Below are 19,034 nucleotides of genomic sequence, written 5' to 3'. Positions count from 1 at the left end.
ACAAAAGAAAACCAAAGTATAACAAAGAAAGGAAGAAACCCGATAAAATCAATTGAGGAAACAAAGAACACTGAGAAAAAAACATAAAAAAGAGTTGATCCGTGGAGGATCTTGTCGCTACTGCGCAGGGAATTGATTCAATCTACTCGACACAAGTTTTCCAGGCTTACATTCTTGCATCTTTGCTTGATCGGAGGTTTTTTTTGTTCTGCTAGTAGAGTGAAAGACAGGGCCGTACCTTTCGGTGCCCGGTGCAAAATTAAAATTAGGCCCTATTTTAAAAATATATATTAAAATATTTTGGATAAGTTATTGCGATGCTACAGATTTTTTCAGCGAATTCACATCTTATATTAAAATGTAAATCTACCCAAAAAGAAAATATTAATGAAGTAGTAGAACGAACAAAAATGATGGGAGTAGAAACTAATTAGAGGGGTGAAATGTTGGAGACCATGAATGGCAGCACATGGGATCGGATCACTCTACTAAGAACCATGTAGTGAATGAGAGACAAAAATACACACACAAACACACACACGGACGTGAGGTTGGCCTGAATTTTAGGGTGAGTCCTTTTCATATAATTCCATCTTAAAAGCTCATTAGTATGTCTGATTTTGGGGCCCCTGGAATTTGGAGGCCCTGTGCAACCGCTCCAGTTGCACATGCCAAGATACGGGCCGGGTGAAAGATCGACCGACGAACGACTCACCATCTAGTCGAGTCCTCATCAGAGGGGGTTAGATCGAGGGAGGGAGGGAGGGGGAGAGAGATCTTGCGGGTATGCATCGGTAGGACAACCACGTTCTGAAAAATAAATGGGACGTAGTGGTAAGTCACCATTGCGTTTGTTCTCAATCTATCAGACGCCATGACTTTCATGCCGAACTTGTTGTAAAAATGTTCTTCGATAAATGTGTCTTTAGCTCTTGATATTTTAGTATGGTTGTATATTTATCCATTCACATATCATTCCGAGAAACATTTTTAGTTGGGAGAAGAAAGAAAGGGAAAAAAGTGTAGAGCGCTTTATAGCGGTAGAAAAAAAGTTGCCAATGTAGCATGTTGCAACGCAGAGGCATTCTACTAGTCAATCTAAGTGGTCTTTGGCCGACGGTTTAAATATTAAGTGTATATTTTTATTGTTTCATTTGGATTAAGTTTTTTTAAAAAGGTCAATTCTAAAATGTGTTGGTCGGCACCTATGTGCCCGGAGCATAAAAAGACATCAGCGTCCATCTATTCGAGCCAATCGAACAAAATCCGACAAAATCCGTGTCCATTTGGGCCGCCGCGTTGGAGTTTGATGGTTGTCCGAACTGGTGCACACATGTGGTGTGGATACAACTAACACTGTGTTTGGATGTCTCCATTGGAGCCCAGGAAATGGATTTGGTAATCATCTGACATCAATACAGCTGTTTGGCTGGACACTGAATTCGTATTGGAAATGAAAAACCAATTCAGGCCTGTTTTGGCTACCACGTAAATGTCCCTCGCACGTTTCGGAGGGCTACCCTTTTGAATTGGACTGAAATGGCCAACCTCCCGCAAAACATACCCGTTCGAGCCCGCAACCAGAAAATAGAAGAAAGGAGGGGATGGCGACCTCGCGACGACCTAGCAGTCAGCAGGCGGGCGGCGGCAGCGACCTAGCGGGTAGGTGGCGGCGGCGGTAACCACCATGGAGTCCGGCGGCGGCTCAGGTGCCCTCCTCCCCGGTCCTTCCCCTCTTCCCCAACTCCTCTTCTCTGCCCCACTGAGCCACACCCCGCCGTGGTGGTCGGCGGCGGTGCAGGACTGGCGCTCCCCGCTCCCTTGTGGCATGCCCTGCCGTCCTCCCCGGCCACCGTGCCCCGCCCTCCTCGGCCACGCCCCGCCGTCCTCCCTGCCTGCCGTCCTCCGCCCTCTTCTGCTCCATGGACAAAGGAGCTGCTGCTCCTCTTCTGCTCCATGGCCGAAGGAGATGCATTGCTAGAATATTTATTATTTTACTGCTATATACTCATTTAATTATAGTCACATGTGACGGATTTCATTTTTGAGTCATGTAGCACAAGATATAATTTTCATGGTAATATAGCTTTGCAATTCCAAAGTTTGTCATCCAAACAGGATGTGGTATTGAAACCTCAGAGGCATTTCAAGGGGCAATTTAGTGAACAACCAAACAGGCGAATTCGTATTCATGCCATTTCAGTTTCCTCACTGATTTGGAATTCTAGACCAATTCAATACAGAGCTCACCAATGGAGACATCCAAACGCAGCGTAAGCCATCAATTCCAATCCGACGGTGACGCGCTCATGGTTGTCCGAACTGGTGCACACATGTGGTGTGGATACAACTAAGACAAAATCCGACGGTGACGCAACGCTGTGATTAAACATGGATTAAAGTTGTTCTTAGGTGCGTATTATCAATGTCCATGAGAAATCCAACACAGGCCAGGCCGGGACGTGTACGTTCATGGCATTAGGTTACTCGGTTTCAGAGACCGACACCGACACGAAAAAGGGTTACTCAACTTCAACTCAAATAAGCCATCGGTCGAGTTGCCAACATTATATACTCAACAACATACAATAATCAGAGACAACAAACCACAGATCGATCGATCGATCGATGATGGCTGATATTGAGAAGGGATCAGAGGACGCCGCCGCCACCAACGACCTCAGGAGTGCGTACGCCGAGCTGTGCAGCAGGAAGAGATTCCTATGGTGGCTGACTCTGCTCGAAGTCGTCTTCGTCTTCGGCGTCGCGGCGGTCATGGCGTGCATCGAGCCGTCCACCGCCGGACCCAAGGTGTACCTCGCCTCGCGCGTCGTCGGGTATGCCGGCCAGGCCGTAGGCGTGTGCTGGGGAATCTTCCTCGTCTACCAATGGACCGAGTCTGCTAAAGAGTACAAGAGGATCCTAGACTCTGTGAAGTAAATATGTGTTCTAGAAGGAGTACATAGTACTTTCATGTTGATCGTGTTGATCACGCATGTACGTGTGGTGTGGTGAATCACAAAGACGCATTTTTGTGCTTACAGGAGTCAAAAATCATGTTTACTCCGCTGCCACCAGGACACTGTTTGTTTGGGCTTTTGCTTCTGCTTTCACAGTTTTTTCATTTTGACAAAAAAGCCAAAAGAGCTCCTAAATAGGTATTTTTTTGCTTCGGGCTTATACTATCATATAACAATATTGATTCATAAGTCAAAAGCCTAATCAGAAAAGCACCTCTTTAGGAGCTTTTGTGGCTTTTTTAGCCAAAGTGTAAAACCTGCAAAAGCAGAAGCAAAAAGCCCAAACTAACAAGGCCTAAATATTTTTGTGCTTAGGCTAGATGCTGATTAGAGGAGAAAAAACAGATTTTTTTTCTTCTCTAACCGGTTTTTACATCAGCTTGAGTTGGCTAGAGTTGCTCTTAGGAAGATGGCTCTATATCACCTCAATTCACTTGGGAGCAAACACTAGGTTGACGATGGTGCGTCTTATTATCTATGCATACCTTACTAATAAAGAGATTACTGCTTCTGTCTGTTCGTTTTAAAAAAATTATCTCTACCTAATAATAAAGCGCCTACAGCTTCTATCTATATGTTGTCGGCATTTTTGCACAAAAGTCTCTATATTTTTTATATTCAACCCGCGGTCCTATTTTAAGTGGCAAAACAAAACGTTTTTCAGATTTTACACAAAACCCCCTACTTTCAGGTAATCAACACGTGGTTCACTTTAACTGACAAATTGAATCGTTTTTTTTTGCATTTTTATATAAAACACCATGTCTTTTATGCTAATTAACCCGCCGTCTATGTAGAACAAATGTTTTTTTTAATATCCATATATTTTAAACCATAACTCCAATTTTAGCATTTGATCGTTTAGTATGTTGCTATTGCTTTCTTCATGACTTATACATGTTCCTATGACTATGAGATTATGCAACTCCCGAATACCGGAGGAATACTTTGTGTGCTACCAAACGTCACAACGTAACTGGGTGATTATAAAGGTGCTCTACGGGTGTCTCCGATGGTACTTGTTGAGTTGGCATAGATCGAGATTATGATTTGTCGCTCCGATTGTCGGAGAGGTATCTCTGGGCCCTCTCGGTAATGCACATCACTATAAGCCTTGGAAGCAATGTGACTAATGAGTTAGTTGCGGGATGATGCATTACGACACGAGTAAAGAGACTTGCCGGTAACGAGATTGAACTAGGTATTGAGATATCGACGATCGAATCTCGGGCAAGTAACATACAGATGACAAAGGGAACAACGTATGTTGTTATGCGGTTTGACCGATAAAGATCTTTGTAGAATATGTGGGAGCCAATATGAACATCTAGGTTCCGCTATTGGTTATTGACCGGAGACGTGTCTCGGACATGTCTACATAGTTCTCGAACCCGTAGGGTCCGCACGCTTAACGTTCGGTGATGATCGGTATTATGAGTTTATGTGTTTTGATGTACCGAAGATAGTTCGGAGTCCCGGATGTGATCACGGACATGACGAGGAGTCTCGAAATGGTCGAGACATAAAGATTGATATATTGGATGACTATATTCGGACACCAGATGAGTTCCGGGGGTCACCGGATAATTACGGAGTGCCTGGGGTTATCGGAAACCCCGGGGGAACTAATGGGCCAACATGGGCCTTGTGTGAGAGAGAGGAGGGGCCATAGGGCTGCCCCCCTTGGGAGTCCGAATTGGACAAGGAAGGGGGCGGCGCCCCCTCTTTCCCTCCCTCTCTCCCTCTCCTTCATTCAGTAATCCTGTAAGGCCCTTCTTGCTCTTCCACTAGTAGGGCCATACTGAATGATGAATGAGGTGAATCACAAAGGGCTTGATATCACGACTCCTGCAATGGCACCGAAGATGAAATAGAGAGTCCCAATATCCTTGTGGTTAGTAGAGAAGAGCCATCGAACCATATTTGTCATTTTTTATTTGAGAAATGCAAACTTTCCTTATCAAAGAGGGGCCGGGGGGCTGGAAGAGAAGAACTTGAATACTAAACGCTGGAAGAGAAGAACCTTAATACTAAACCAAGTTTCGGGAACTTCTTGGTGACTTGATTGGTTCCCTTCCCCCAATTTGCAAAGGATGATTCCCGTGAAGGTGATCTCGATCACCATTCTATGATATTTCTGGATGCTTTTGAGAAGCTTTTCCTTTTACCTAATGCCGGCTACCGACAACTTACTTCATGCTATTACTAACACTTATGACTGAGCCGCACTTGCTTTCCAAAAGAAATGGAAACTATCATGCCTGAGACTAGCCAATAGAAGAAAGAGCCACAAGCAAGCCATAGCAGCATCCTTTTTCTTCGCTTTCTTCAACAATGCGAATCTACCTCACTCCTCATCATAACTCAAATACAAATTCGAGTTCCAAATTGATATTTCCTCACGTAAGCAATAAAATGTGAAATCAATATTCATCATGAAACTTCAGACACTGATGATTGTGAGGTTCTAGAAGAGAGACGACGTAGGCTGAAAAAAAGTAAACAGAAAACCACCCCTTAAACTCATTTGCTCAACATTCTTTCCACAACAACTAGAAAAGTGGAGAAAATCCAATAAGGGGAGGTCCCGGTGAATACAAATCAATTGGAAACCGAACCCCGCATTCATGTCTCTAACAAGGCTGTCTAAGCTAAGCGGCCATGGACCCATGGACCCGGGGAATCTGAACCATTAGGTAGAGTTTCAGCTGAAAGAAAACCAGGTCAATCTTCCGATCGCGAGTCTTTACAAGCTTGAAACAACTTAAGCACAGGCGGGAGTCGCCCCTTTTAAAGTTAGTATTTATGCGGCGCTGAACTAACGAGCGGATACCTAACCTTCGAAGGAGAAGAAAAGACGGATGTATCTTTCATTCATATCGATCAGATGTGCTTTGCTCAGGACTCCCATTTTACCATTGCTTAAGCCATATTACATAAAGCATAGTGAGTGATACGCAATGCTGGTACCACCATGTTTTTTTCCTCACTCTGTGTAGCCACACTCGTTTGTCCATTTCTACTTATTATTTATGTTAAATAGTATCCGTTGGTTGTAGAAGCACTGGCGTTCAGGGATTGCAAAATCCATAATATCAAGAAGCGGTAGGAACCTGGCTAACTTCGATGCGGATAACGCGCTGTAGAAGAAAGTGGATCAACCAAAGTAGACCTTGATCGAAAGGCACCACAAGGCGAACCAATAGAGTGTGGTGTAAGCGGTGAAGCAGAATAGGAATTGGAACTGCTTGAACTAGAAAGGGCTTCCGCTACCGCGCTACCTCGGGAGCTCCGGAAACGGTATACTCGCTTCACTCATCTGTAATGGTATCCTTGAAAGCTAGCTAAAGTGGGTTCTAGACAAAGTTCTCCTAAGCAGGGCGGAAGGAAAAACAAGAGCAGTATAGCTCTACATTACGCTTCGGGGGCCTCGTCTTACTCACTCACCTTCTATTAATCGGACCGTGACAAAACAACCAGCCCAGCAATAGGCAAGGACTGGCTGAAATCCCTTTCAGATCCAGTCTATCCGTATCTGCTGTCCCTTCCGCTTTCTGTGTTGATGGAGCTCGGTCAGATAGTTCCGGTATTGCGAAGGAGGGCAACGCATTGGGATCGTCCAATCCCTTCTGATCGGTTGTCATATTGAATTGCAAATTCTCGTATAGTAAGAGTTCCTTCGGTTTCCTACCTAGCACATTCTCTGTTGTCTACGCCAATATTTTACCTGCGAGTAGAGTGTGGCTGGCTACATACGGGGGAACTCAACCTACCTTTCGAAGGGTAGACCTTTACAGATGAGTGAAACGAGGATTTAGGTATATAAGGAGACGACCCGCCAAGCGAGCCAGCCTGATACCGACTTTCATTGATAGGCCATGAAACATAGAGAATGGGAACTTGTTCGCACGTACCTCGACCGCAGGTCTGAGAATGACGAGTGTGCTTTCGCCCACAGCTTTTGTTGCTTAACCGGCTCGTGGTGTTTATGGTCCTGACCCGGTACAGCCGCTAAGCTCATTTTTCATTTCCAAGTGTTGTTACTAGCCTCGAGAGAGATGTTTCACAGGATTCACCTGCAACTGATAAACCTGGGGGATAATACCGAAACAGTCCTTTTTTTTTCTGATCATAGAGGAGCCATATGAAGCTAAGGTTTAATGTACGGTTTTGCAATAGCGGTGGGAGCTGTGATGTTATTATCGACTATGATTATCTAACAGTTCAAGTACAGTTGATATAGTTGAAGCACAACCAAAATATGGTTTTTTTATGGAATCTTTAGCGTCAGCCTATAGGCTTTCTAGTTTTTAGAATTTCTTCTTTGGCCGAATGTGAAAGATTACCCAGAGGGGGAATTAGTTGCGGGTTATCAAACCGAATATTCCGGTATCAAATATGGTTTCTTTTCTCTTGTTTCTTACTTATCCTTATTAGTTTCCTCTTTATTTGTAACAGTTCTTTACTTAGGCGGGTGGCATTTATCTATTCCCTACATATCCACGATTCTCCCAGTGTAGGAATCACACTAGTTATCTTGACCTTGATTCGGTCAAGCAGTTTTTCCTTACTATACTCCAGTACGAACAGGAAAAGAATCTGTGTACTCAACGGTGCATTAGTAATTATCTGGGATTTATTTGGCTCTTTAAAGCAAAACGGTGTCTTGACTCTCAAGAATAGTGCGTGTTAATATCCATGTAGATAAAGATAGAGATAGCAACGAACTGGATGCATAGTCAAACAAAAAACTTGTGACTTGTTCTCGTAGGCTAACTAACCAAATCATAGGATCTAACACGAGACCGGATAAACACCGCGCCCCCGCCGCGTCTATCTATATAAGCTAATCCCTCGACCTCAACTGACTCCCAAATCTCAATTGCTTTGGCTCTCTCTCTCTCCCTCCCTTTCGCCGCGTGCGCCGTCCAATCCAAACCAATCCCAAGTCCCCACCCGCTCGCGGCGAGCAAAGCAAGATGATTTCCCCGGACGCGGCCCGCAACGTCGTCGGCAATGTCATCTCCTTCGGCCTCGGTGCGCTGTTCGGCCTCGTCCTGTACGCCTGCTACTACAGGCCGACCCCCAAGAAGGAGAAGAGCGTAAAGCTCAAATGTGATTGAAGGCTCCTGGCTCCTTGACTGCAATAACAAGTGCTAGCTACAGTAAGAACAAGGGAATCTAGAGACCGAGACTAAAAGAAAAGGCTAGGCTACTTCTATTCGTTATTCGTTTCCCATATGATTTTCCATATTTTACCATAAAAAATAGGATGTTTTTAGCCATTTATTGTTAGTACTGAAATCAGGCATAAAGGATTTTATGGGAGGTAAAGAAGTTATTTCAACAACGTTCCTGTCATCAGATCCTGATTCAACAAAGCCATGCCAGCTGTGTTGGTCGTTCCTCCGATTCAAAGTTCTCTTGGATTCCAAAAAGCATCGCTACCCGCATACTGAAGTTGCTTAAATCTATTGAATTCCACCTCTGCACCTCTTTCTTGGGGCATAGGTGAACCTATAATTGATAGTAGAGCGTATGCTAAATCCCCAACCCTCATGATGCACTTCGTTTGATTCATTCCGCTTATCGTACCACTTAGAGCTTTCAAACCCTTTTCTTAGCGCTGCGGTAATATGTTGTTATTTATAAATAGGAATGGTATGTTTAATAGCTCGCATATGTGTGTTTCAGATTCTATAGTACTCGGTTCTTCTGTTCGACGAGTTCTTATTTTCCTAGGTCTAATAATATGTTTACTGGTTCGTTTTCACCGGAGGAGGCAGCTAGAAATCCTGTTTTGTCAGTAGGTTGGCGTACAAGGAGCTTAAAGGTGATGGATAAGGCTTTCACCCATCCGATACTGAGTAATCCGTTAATCGATCCCCAAGGGAAGGGTACTTGTATCTATAGCACATTGGTGTTTCAAGCAGGCCAGCCCACTCTTAACAACAATGCAATCAGTCCATTCACTCAAAACCGGAACCCACACTCAAAGTTAAGGTCAATACTCCATTTATACATGCAAGCCTCGACAGAGGGGAAGCACCTACAACATAATCACTCATGAACACATATTGACTCACTTCTAGATAGATTAGTTGATTCACAATGCCCGCAGATACCTATATATGTTATTTAACCTTTTTATTGAAATATGTTTATCTAAGGCAGATCGAACTAGTCTTAATATATGGAAGATCTTGGGGACAAGGAGCTTAAACGTTATCGATCGACATATTGGCTCGATTGGGGCCCAGGCTCTGCCCTCCGAGCACTTAAGCATGCATCCGGATTCGGGCTCTGGGCTTGCTCATCAATATGTCAGTGTGGCAAGTGCTTAACGTAGCATTCTTGTCAAGGACTTCCCAATGTTTAAATAGAGTCCAGGGATCTGCAGGCTTGCATTGGGAATGCCATCCGCTTCCAGCGTGCGGTTGACCGGGCTGCCATCACAATAATCTAGGGTTTGCATATGCTCTAGCATTCATTCTTGTTCTTGGTCTTGCTTGTTCTCCCTGGATCTCACTGCTTCCTTCCTACCCCCGGTAGAAAAAGTCACGAGATTAGTTATTTAAAACGGGCCTTCTGCCTTGGATTGCTTTGGCCCATTTGACTGGATTCCCATGGCACCTTGCCCATAAAAGCTAACTACTAACTTCGGTGAAGGAAGAAGCAAGTTCCCAAGAGAAGTGAAGTCACCAACCTGGTATTAGTTTGCCAATCTAAAAGTCAAGTGATACAGGTCGGGATGGGAAGAAAGAAGCGATTTCCTCAAATTTGCTTTCGAAAAGGTGTAGCTGCATGGAACAAAATCCACATTACCAGTTCTCAATTATGAGTAACTTGCAGGATGAAAGATTCTTATTATTGTTAGCACCTCTACTCTACCTTTTCAGGCTAGCTTCCCATCGCTCGAAGTACACTTCCGGTGCACTTCTCACTAGTCAAGCACTATCGCTTGATTTCTCTCATAACTCTTCAACCTACTCCTTTGAGTAAAGGAGAAGATTGTTGGATTGATCCCTCGATTTGGACACTATAGGGAGCTTCTTCAGTCAGTGGGCAAGGAATTCTGCGGCTCAAGTCTCTGAGCTTGATTGCACATAGGGTGAGAGAAATCTACCTTCTACTAAGGTGAGGTGTACTGTGTGTAGGGCCCTGCTAAGTCTTAAAGACCAACTTGAGGACTCAAGCCAACCGCTGACTGACTTCTCGATGGCCCGAGAAAAGCAATTCGAAAACAAATCTAAGTAATTCCACACACAGGGCTTTGTTTGAAAGACAGAGGTATGTTCGTAAAGGTAGGCTAGGCGCAGCGCAATCCTTAGAAAGCATACCTAGATTCAAAGCCCACTCTTTCCTTCAGCTTCCACCGCTGTCTTATGCGGCAAATAACCACCTAGGGAGTAGAAGTTTCTTATTTCGGTCTTTTCCTAGTTGTCTCTATTTCGATTGCATTCTATGTCAATAGGTTCGTTTTTGCTTTATCGATAACTATCTCCTCTTGATGGAAGAACAGAAATCTCATTTGATTCGCTAGGAATAGGAAAAATTGGAATAAGCAGAAGGGAGATTGGATTGGGACGACCAGTCGGTATTCGAAGATCCTTTGGGCTTAAATGAAATAGACTAATAAAGACATTCGCACAGAGCACACGATTCGCTAACTAGTCAGGATTCAGATTTGGTGTAGCATAGTTTGGATCAGTGATATCATGACCTGAGCAGGCATCCTTCACCTCGGAATTTCCCATATTATGAACAGTCAAAGTTCACGTGGATGCTGCTTTCTGTCTCGGATACTGGAATTGGCGCAACTGGAGCAATTATCCGAGATGCGGCGGGCATGTTCATTGCGGCCTGCAGTGTTATGCTCCCTCGGGCAATTGACGCGACATCAGCGGAAGAGAAACCAGTATCTATTGATGGCGAGCCCGGATAATTGAAACAAGCAAGATACCATCTCTTCTTTAACTGAACTGAACAGAGCAAACCTCAACCGATGCGGCCAAAGAGCAAGTGGACTGAACTGCTCTCCCTTACTATGAATAAAACGGAGAGTAGAACCGAACACTTGAAGCTCTAATTACCAGTATCTTTGGATACGGAGACCGAGGAAGAGTTCCTCCAATCTCTTTAAACACACTCTAATTGGGGGTCCAGATTCCAGGTCGGAACCCACGTTATCCCTTGTTTAAGGGGAATAGATGAGATCCATGGCATATATCTCGTAACTAACAGAGGCAGACCCGGTTTAATGACACCTTTCACAATATCATTAACCCGAACCTCGTCCTCAGCAGTCAGAGGCATGATAATTGACGCGAACGTCCTCTTATACTAAATATCTTTTTATCAAGCTATTATGATGCTCGCTTCTCTTCGGTTGGATTCCTCTCGAAGAAGGAAATTGTGCTTCTTCAGTTCTACATTCAAATTATTGTGAGTAGATGGATACCGGGCCTTTTCTGAGAAACTTGGTTTCGGGAACTTTGTGGGATCCTTGGTAGAGCCATTTGGAGCGGAGGGTAATCGGTTTATGACAAAGACTGTGCTTTCAAACACGACACCCAGGGGAATGGACGCTTTGTACATAGTTGCAAGACGTTGCTCTACAATGTCTCGGTGTTGACGCTCTGCGAGGCCTTACTGCTCCTTATCTCATTTCTTTGGAAAGGCAAACCTAATTCATACGGAACTCTTGGTACATTTCTTTTTCACTCTCGCCCCGGCGAAAGCACACAATGCAGATCCATGCATGGGAGCTAGTTCAATAGGCCTCTCGGTGAAATTGCCTACTTTACTTTTTATACGAAATTCGTTGCACGTAGATCTTCCATTTATTGGGAATTCGTTCGACGACCGTCTGATTCTAATTCACTTCCATCCTTTAGCCATGTCTCTTGATCGATACCATCCACGTGTCTTTTATTCTTTCTAAAAATAAAATGCATTGCGACTTCCTCTTTTCTGATTTGCATTCAAGTAGATAAGAGAAGCTTGTGGGGATCGTCAAGAACAAACTTAGACCAGTTCATATTTGTGCCTGCACAACTGAAGAGGTCAAGAGCAATAGGCCCGGATGCGCTCACCTTGGCCCAGGGTTGGCCCTTGAAAAGGATAAAAAAATATGAGATAGAGTGGAATTCTTTTCGCTATTGCATTCCCTGTAGATCGGTTCAGCCCATTTCTTGTAGCATACATTCGAAGAGAAATCATTTATCCAATCTGCAGCTGTACGCTGAGAAGGAAGGGGCAGCAGACCCGACCGTTGCTCGTACTCGGTTTTCTATGGAAGGTCCCGAGTCAGCTAAAAAACTAGAAAATCAACAGCGATCGATCTCAGGGATCAGCCCATCTGATCTTTTATTTGATTGGGATTGCGGTTTCGCTGGGCTTACTTTCTTGATGAGGTTTAAGGTATAGCAAGTAAGGCGATGCCTCCTCCCTGATTGCAGAAATTGTTGACTTTAGAAAAGGTTCAACAAGAACTATAGCAATAAAGGAGCTTCTCCAGTTCCACAGGTCAAGGTACAATGGTAGAACTTGTCTCCTTGAATGGCTACTTTGGGAAGACAGACCTCTCCCTCGCTTATCGCATGGCTGTCTTTCCCCTCTACGAATGCCCAAAATCGGGTCGATTTTGAAAAACATTCCCTCCGGCTATAGGCCGAAACCACGCTCAAGTGCTTCTATAAGTTATTTTTTACTCAAAAGCCGGTTGCTTTTTTTACGATAAAGCCGCCTCTACTATGCTCGCCATCAACTGATACTGGTTTAGCTTCAGCGAAAGGATGGGGAATCAGGAGAACATGGGGGGAGGAAGTAGCTACGCCTAACTCAAGATCTAGGAAATGCTTAGTAAGGTATCCCCGGTATTTACTGATTCTTGCTGTCCCTATATATCTGTAATGATCGCTCTGGCTCTGGGCCGTATGATCTTCGGGATGCAGAATAGGGGATCGCTTGTAAAATGGACCAGCTCCGTATCAACGAATCTTCTCCGTTCTTATTTTTACCTGTTGTATTATTTCCTAGGAGGAATACAATGCTCTTCCGTTCTTTCCAATGACAAACAGGAAGTCAGGTTTCAAATGTAATTCCGTGTTGGTAACTTAATTTGGGTCTGGGAGGCCGAAGCTACCGATCAAGCTCCATTTTATAGATTTTATAGCTCAGCCCTCTTTCTAACAATGAATCACTGATTTCCCCGATATTTGCCTCGGAAAGGGGAAACAAGATATCGATGGAATTTACCCACACCATCACCACTTTTGAAAGAGAAAATAAGTGTTCAGCTGACCCAAATTCCGATCGAAAAAACAAAAACTTATGGATTGAATGATTTCGACAAGCGAAATTGACTCGGAACCAAGGGGAACAAGACGAGATTCCGTGTTCACTTATCGATTCCAAAATGAATCGAATTCGTGAACTTTAGAACGATATTACTCCTCTTCCTTACGGCTCCCCTGTGCCTAGTGATTTCTCGTGCTCGATTCATCCCATTCGAGTATATCTACTCGGCTATCCTTAGAAAAGTCAAAAGATAAGGAGCTCAACCTGTGGAAATCCTACTACCATCGGCTGTCACATTCGTTCCCACTTACCGCAAGGATGGATCAAGTAACTGGTGATTCTTTTCAAGGTCAGATGCTTTTTGGGCTTATTTTCTAAAAAATCTTCATTTTGATCGAAAAAACCCGGGGTTAGGCGAATGCGCGGGTACTCTTGATCTGGCTGCTCCATGTAAATTTCCTCATCCAACTCCCCATTAAGGAAAGCCGTCTGCCCATCTGATGAACGAGAAGACCGTGCGAGGCAGCCCGTGATAGTAGTACTCGAATGGTGGTAAATCTAGCCACAGGTGAGTAAGTATCAAAGAAATGCCTACTTTTGCTGCTATGCGGATGGAGGACTTTTGGGCCTGGCATTACGAGAAATCGGGACAGTTCTCTGTCCGTTCTGCTTACCGGATGTTGATAAAAACAAAGCAGCGACGGGGTACCCGTGGATCCACTATGCAATAGACCACTCGGGTAGTGTTGCCATAGGCGACACGCAGAGCCCGCACTGTCATATGGGAGAGCGCCAACGGCCTTTGGACGATGTCAGGAACGGGGGACCTTGAAGGATTAGGAAGAGAAACATCTGAGCCACCGTCAGACTCATCACCGTCGGAGCCAGCATTGTCAGGCGCCTGAATAGCATGGGATCAGTCCATCATCGCCCGCAGCTTCACTTCACTTCAGTTCAGCTTAGCATACTAGGGAGACCACGGGGAATGTGAGAGTACTGACATATGACCCAATCGCGACAAAGCCTTGTGCTGCAACAACTGTGGCTAGGGATAAGAGTTCCTCGGCTGCAACTTCCAATAACTAAGCTCGCGTAAAAGTATTAGTTAGCGGGTCTTGGTTGAATAGTGGATCTTGGTTGAGAAACTCATAGATAGAGATTGATCTGTTTGCTCTCCGCTTAGTGGTTTCTTACTCGGTCTCCTCATCTGAATAGATGGTCGCACGCTTCAACTAGAATCCAAACCATAGTAGAACGGGGGCTCAAAAGGAAACTTCAGAGCTGGAATATATAATCTCCAGTAGTACACTTAGCCCTTCGGCCTTATTTCAACTTGAACATGAATTTGCAGCACATTTTGGCGTTATTATATTAACATAAGCATTGAACACTGACGGCTAGCCCATACATGCAAACACAAGAAATCAAACCAAACAAAGACACTTAGCATAGGAGTAGATCGGAATCAAACTAAGACAAAGAACACCTGACATGAAAACAAATGTCTCCAGACACTTATTGAATTTAAACCAACCTTAGAAAACTAAAAAGAGTCTACGGACTCTTCTATTCTAGCGAGATGCTAGACGAATAAAGAGCACTTGCTGCTCCACCCGCAGCGCTTCCTGCCTCTCCTCCAAACCCTCTATGCGCTCTCTGGTAGCGCGAATGCGCGCTTCTTTCTTTGCAGGATCCATTGTTCTAACACTTCTCAACTGGTTGTTTAGCACTCTACGGTGCCCTTCAATCTCATTTTGCAGTTGCTCCGTTTCGGTAGCAATTGCAGAAAGCCTGTTTGCGGTTGCAGCATCCATAGCAATGCGTGCTAGTACTCAATTTCTTTGTGATGAAGTGAAGATATCTATATACCATTTATAGAGTGGTAGAGTAATATCGCCATGCAGTACGAATTGCATGGCTGCATGCAGCCTTTATGAACAAACAAACTTTGCAGAGCCGTTTCACCTAATCGATTCCGTCGGCGGATCATCCACGTCACGAATTGAATGGCAGGCACAATTCTTACTAGTTCTCCGCCCTACTTTTTTCAGTTGAAGACTATCAGGCCTGGAAATGGAAACTTTGGACCCGGGAGACGGTTTGATGTCTCGTACATAGCCAGCCCAGGGCGCTGCCCATAAGGGTCACTGTATGTAGGTTTTCAGCTCTAAGGTCCCCACTCATCACAATCGTTGGCCCTCATCCCGCATTGGAGCATAGCGTTAGTATCTTTCGGTGTATCAACAACATAGGCACCTGATCTATTTGAACTTTAAACCACAAGGGAAGTTTTCACATAAGCAACCTTTCTCCCGTTAAAAGGTGGGTACCTTTCCCTAAATCCTTCTCCCGTGCATGCTATTCTCCTGTTCCCCCGAAGGGCGGTATCAATACGGCAACCCGAAAGCTCGTTATCAAAGTGGTCTCTTCTCAAAAGCTTATCTGCCAGATGAAAACAAGTTCGTAGTAACAGGTGGCCGTTGAGCTCCTAGTTTGACTGTTGGTGCCAGACTAGAATGGAAGAATGCCCATAATACTGAAATGCAGAAGAATACCTCACTAATAAGAAATAGAGCAACACCCATTGTGCTTCCTTTCTTTTACTAGAGAGAGTAGTCCAAGCCTCTAAATATCTTGAGGGCTTTGTGTTGGATCTGATGGTTGAGCCTTTGTTCTTTGCGAGCCTTGCCTTTCTCTTTTTTGCTCTGCTGTGGAGTTCTTTGATGGTCTATCTTCGCACCTGGCGCTTCTGGCGCTTTCTTCCTTCCACCTTCCTCTTGTACTCGACTCTTCCCCGATCACTCCCCAACAAAGGCTTGCTCGTCTTCGTCATAGTCCAAACTCTTTCTCGTGTGACTGTGGTGCTTTCTTGAGTGATGACTTGGGAGGGTTCCGTTCACCCCTACCCGGGCAGACAACCTCCCTCATTCACATCAGAAATGGCAAAGATTCCATTTTGGAAAGTCAATCTCTTTTTGTATAGATATAAAATAGCAAAAGTACGGTTCGGAGTCTTTTCTTTCTTATTTGAAATCCAAATCGAAATGCCTCAACTTGATAAATTAACTTATTTCTCACAATTTTTCTGGTTATGTCTTCTCCTCTTTACTTTTTATATTCTCTTATTTAATAATAATAATGGAATACTTGGAATTAGTAGAATTCTCAAACTACGGAACCAACTGCTTTCGCGCTGGGGGGGCGAGATCCAGAGCAAGGACCCTAAGAATCTGGAAGATATCTCGAGAAAAGGTTTTAGCACCGGTCTCTCATATATGTACTCCAGTTTATCCGAAGTATCCCAATGGTGTAAGACCGTCGACTATTTGGGAAAAAGGAGGAAAATCACTCTGATCTCTGATTTCGGAGAAATAAGTGGCTCACGAGGAATGGAGAGACAGATTCTCTATTTGATCTCGAAGTCCCGATATAACACTTCTTCCAGTCGGATCACTTGTTGGAAAAACATAATGCTCACACATGTTCCACACGGGCAAGGAAGCATAGTATTATGATGAAAATGAATGGAATACTCGGCAGAATAGGAATATTCCTATTAATGATTGTGACAGCTTTTATAGGATACGTACCACCTTGGGGTCAGATGAGCTTTTGGGGAGCAACAGTAATTACAAGCTTAGCTAGCACCATACCAGTAGTAGGAGATACCATAGTGACTTGGCTTTGGGGTGGTTTCTCCGTGGACAATGCCACCTTAAATCGTTTTTTTAGTCTCCATCATTTACTCGCCCTTGTTCTTCCATTTGATTTAAACGTTCTCCCCCCCGGGAGCTTCAGAATTATGGCAGGGGCAGCCCCCTTTTCCAGATCATGAAAATGTGGTGGAGAGTGATGATTCATCAACTGATTCATCAGGGAGTTCATCTGATGATTCATCAACTGATTCATCAGGGAGTTCATCTGATGATTCATCAACTGATTCATCGGATCTCGACACGGATTATGATGAGCTAACTGATGATTCATCAACTGATTCATCAGGGAGTTCATCTAATGATATGGACTGCTCTGAAGGAACACCCCCCCTGAAGGGAATGAAAGCCATCTGATAATCTTTCTATAGGTTCCCCGAAGAGAATGGAAAAATCACAGAAACACTTTCTATATGTTCTGTTATTTCGAGATTCGAAGAAGCAAGCAAGTTTTTCATATAGTTGTTTTTGTGTAGTGATCTCTGTTCATGGAGATCACGAGGCCACTGATACCCCATGTGGATAGGTGGGATAGAAGAGTGGGCATGTGGGCTTCTATCAAAAGAGGAAAAGATACCGCCACGCTCATATCTCCCTTCTCACCTCTGGGAGGGGGAAACTAGCACTTTCGCACTAGATGGTTAACTCTAAGTTTTTTCTGAAGTAGGTTGTTCAATGCTAGTTCAATGATTGAGCCATCTTCCTATCACCAATAACAAATGGATAGCATGCGTTGTGCAACCAATCCTACCCTTAGTTGTAGTAAGCTGAGTGTGATCCGCAGAGAGCAAAGTGTGTATCACATGAATTTGATAGCTCAAGCCTTGGAAGGACCTTTTTGGCACTAGACAGACTCTTTAATATCGATGGCAGCAACTATCCATTTTCTCAATCAGATTACTGCGTGTGCGCTTGTGTGCTCCAATCTTTAGTAAATAAAGCAAAGATTTCTGAGCTAGGAATCAGAGGAAATGCTCTGACTCAAATCCAGATACAATTTGATATGCCGGAGACCTGTGTGACTCCCTACATGTATTTGAAGAGTCCCTCGGGATCATATCACAATAAACTAGAATGGTCAGGATGCTCCAACTAACAATCTAGAATCCATACTTGATAGGATCAAGAATAAAAAACATGATATCAAGAATAGCATATTGAAAGATCCCAATCATTTTTCTTGATAACTTCTTCAACCTACGTATTTTTCGTATAAATTGGATCAATTATTAATAAAATAAGGAGCAAACATAGGTATCAGATATCAGGAACATAAGCTTACCTGGGAGAAATGCACTCTGTGTTAGTCCGATCACTTAGCTTTTGCTTTCGCACTCCCTACTGATGCCTATTGCATGACTCTCATTCAGTCAAACTAGAAACTGTGTTTACAGCTGGAACGATGAATGTAATCCTACTATTCTGGAAGGGTAGGGTCGTCTGAGTACGGTACTATGGACATCAGGGCATATTGAATATAGTCATATAATTTGGTGTGCTGACACACCCAGAAAGGTTTCTACCTACGCAAGGAAAATGAAGAAAGCAAGCCAAATACTGAAATGTATTAAGCTATCGATCGGGGGACATAACACTATGAGGGTTGTTAAGGCGGGGCTAGGAGCTTGATATGCTGCCGACTCGGAATCAAATGAGCACAGGGGACCCTAGTCAACATTCATATTTCTACCCATCGGTGGATGATCGGTCACCTTAGTTCCAATTTAGCTACTGTTCATTTTGTTGAACTCCAAGAAGGACCGATTGCTATGTACTCTTGAGAAACAAGATGTTATGACGCCCCTGTGCCCGCGGTCCAATGATCCACCTATGTTTGTGTCGGATCTTATCCATGCTGCAACCAGGCCGTGGAATATGGAGGTGGTCAGAGAACATATGTATGAGATGGACGCCGAAGCAGTAGCGAACATTCCCATCAGTCATGTTGCCCAGCCGGAAAGAATGGAAGAGGATTTTTCGTATCACATTCGTACTGACT

General features: G+C 44.1%; 1 protein-coding gene across 1 annotated transcript; it reads left to right on the top strand.

The window, feature by feature from the left end:
* Positions 1-16,243: 16,243 nt before the first annotated feature.
* LOC119358568 (putative ATP synthase protein YMF19) lies at positions 16,244-17,065 on the top strand. The gene has a single exon (XM_037625052.1). It carries the CDS (start codon positions 16,262-16,264, stop codon positions 16,835-16,837), a length of 576 nt encoding a protein of 191 aa, XP_037480949.1. The 5' UTR covers positions 16,244-16,261; the 3' UTR covers positions 16,838-17,065.
* Positions 17,066-19,034: the final 1,969 nt, after the last annotated feature.

Source organism: Triticum dicoccoides, chromosome 2A (genome assembly GCF_002162155.2).
Source record: "Triticum dicoccoides isolate Atlit2015 ecotype Zavitan chromosome 2A, WEW_v2.0, whole genome shotgun sequence".
NCBI classification, from domain to species: Eukaryota; Viridiplantae; Streptophyta; class Magnoliopsida; order Poales; family Poaceae; genus Triticum; species Triticum dicoccoides.
The sequence above is the reverse complement of the archived record's forward strand: the minus strand, read 5'-3'. Positions and strand labels throughout refer to the sequence as shown.

Excerpts from the sequence above, each read along its gene's own strand:
- LOC119358568 (XM_037625052.1), top strand. The coding sequence starts at position 16,262 with ATGGCAAAGATTCCATTTTGGAAAGTCAATCTCTTTTTGTATAGATAT.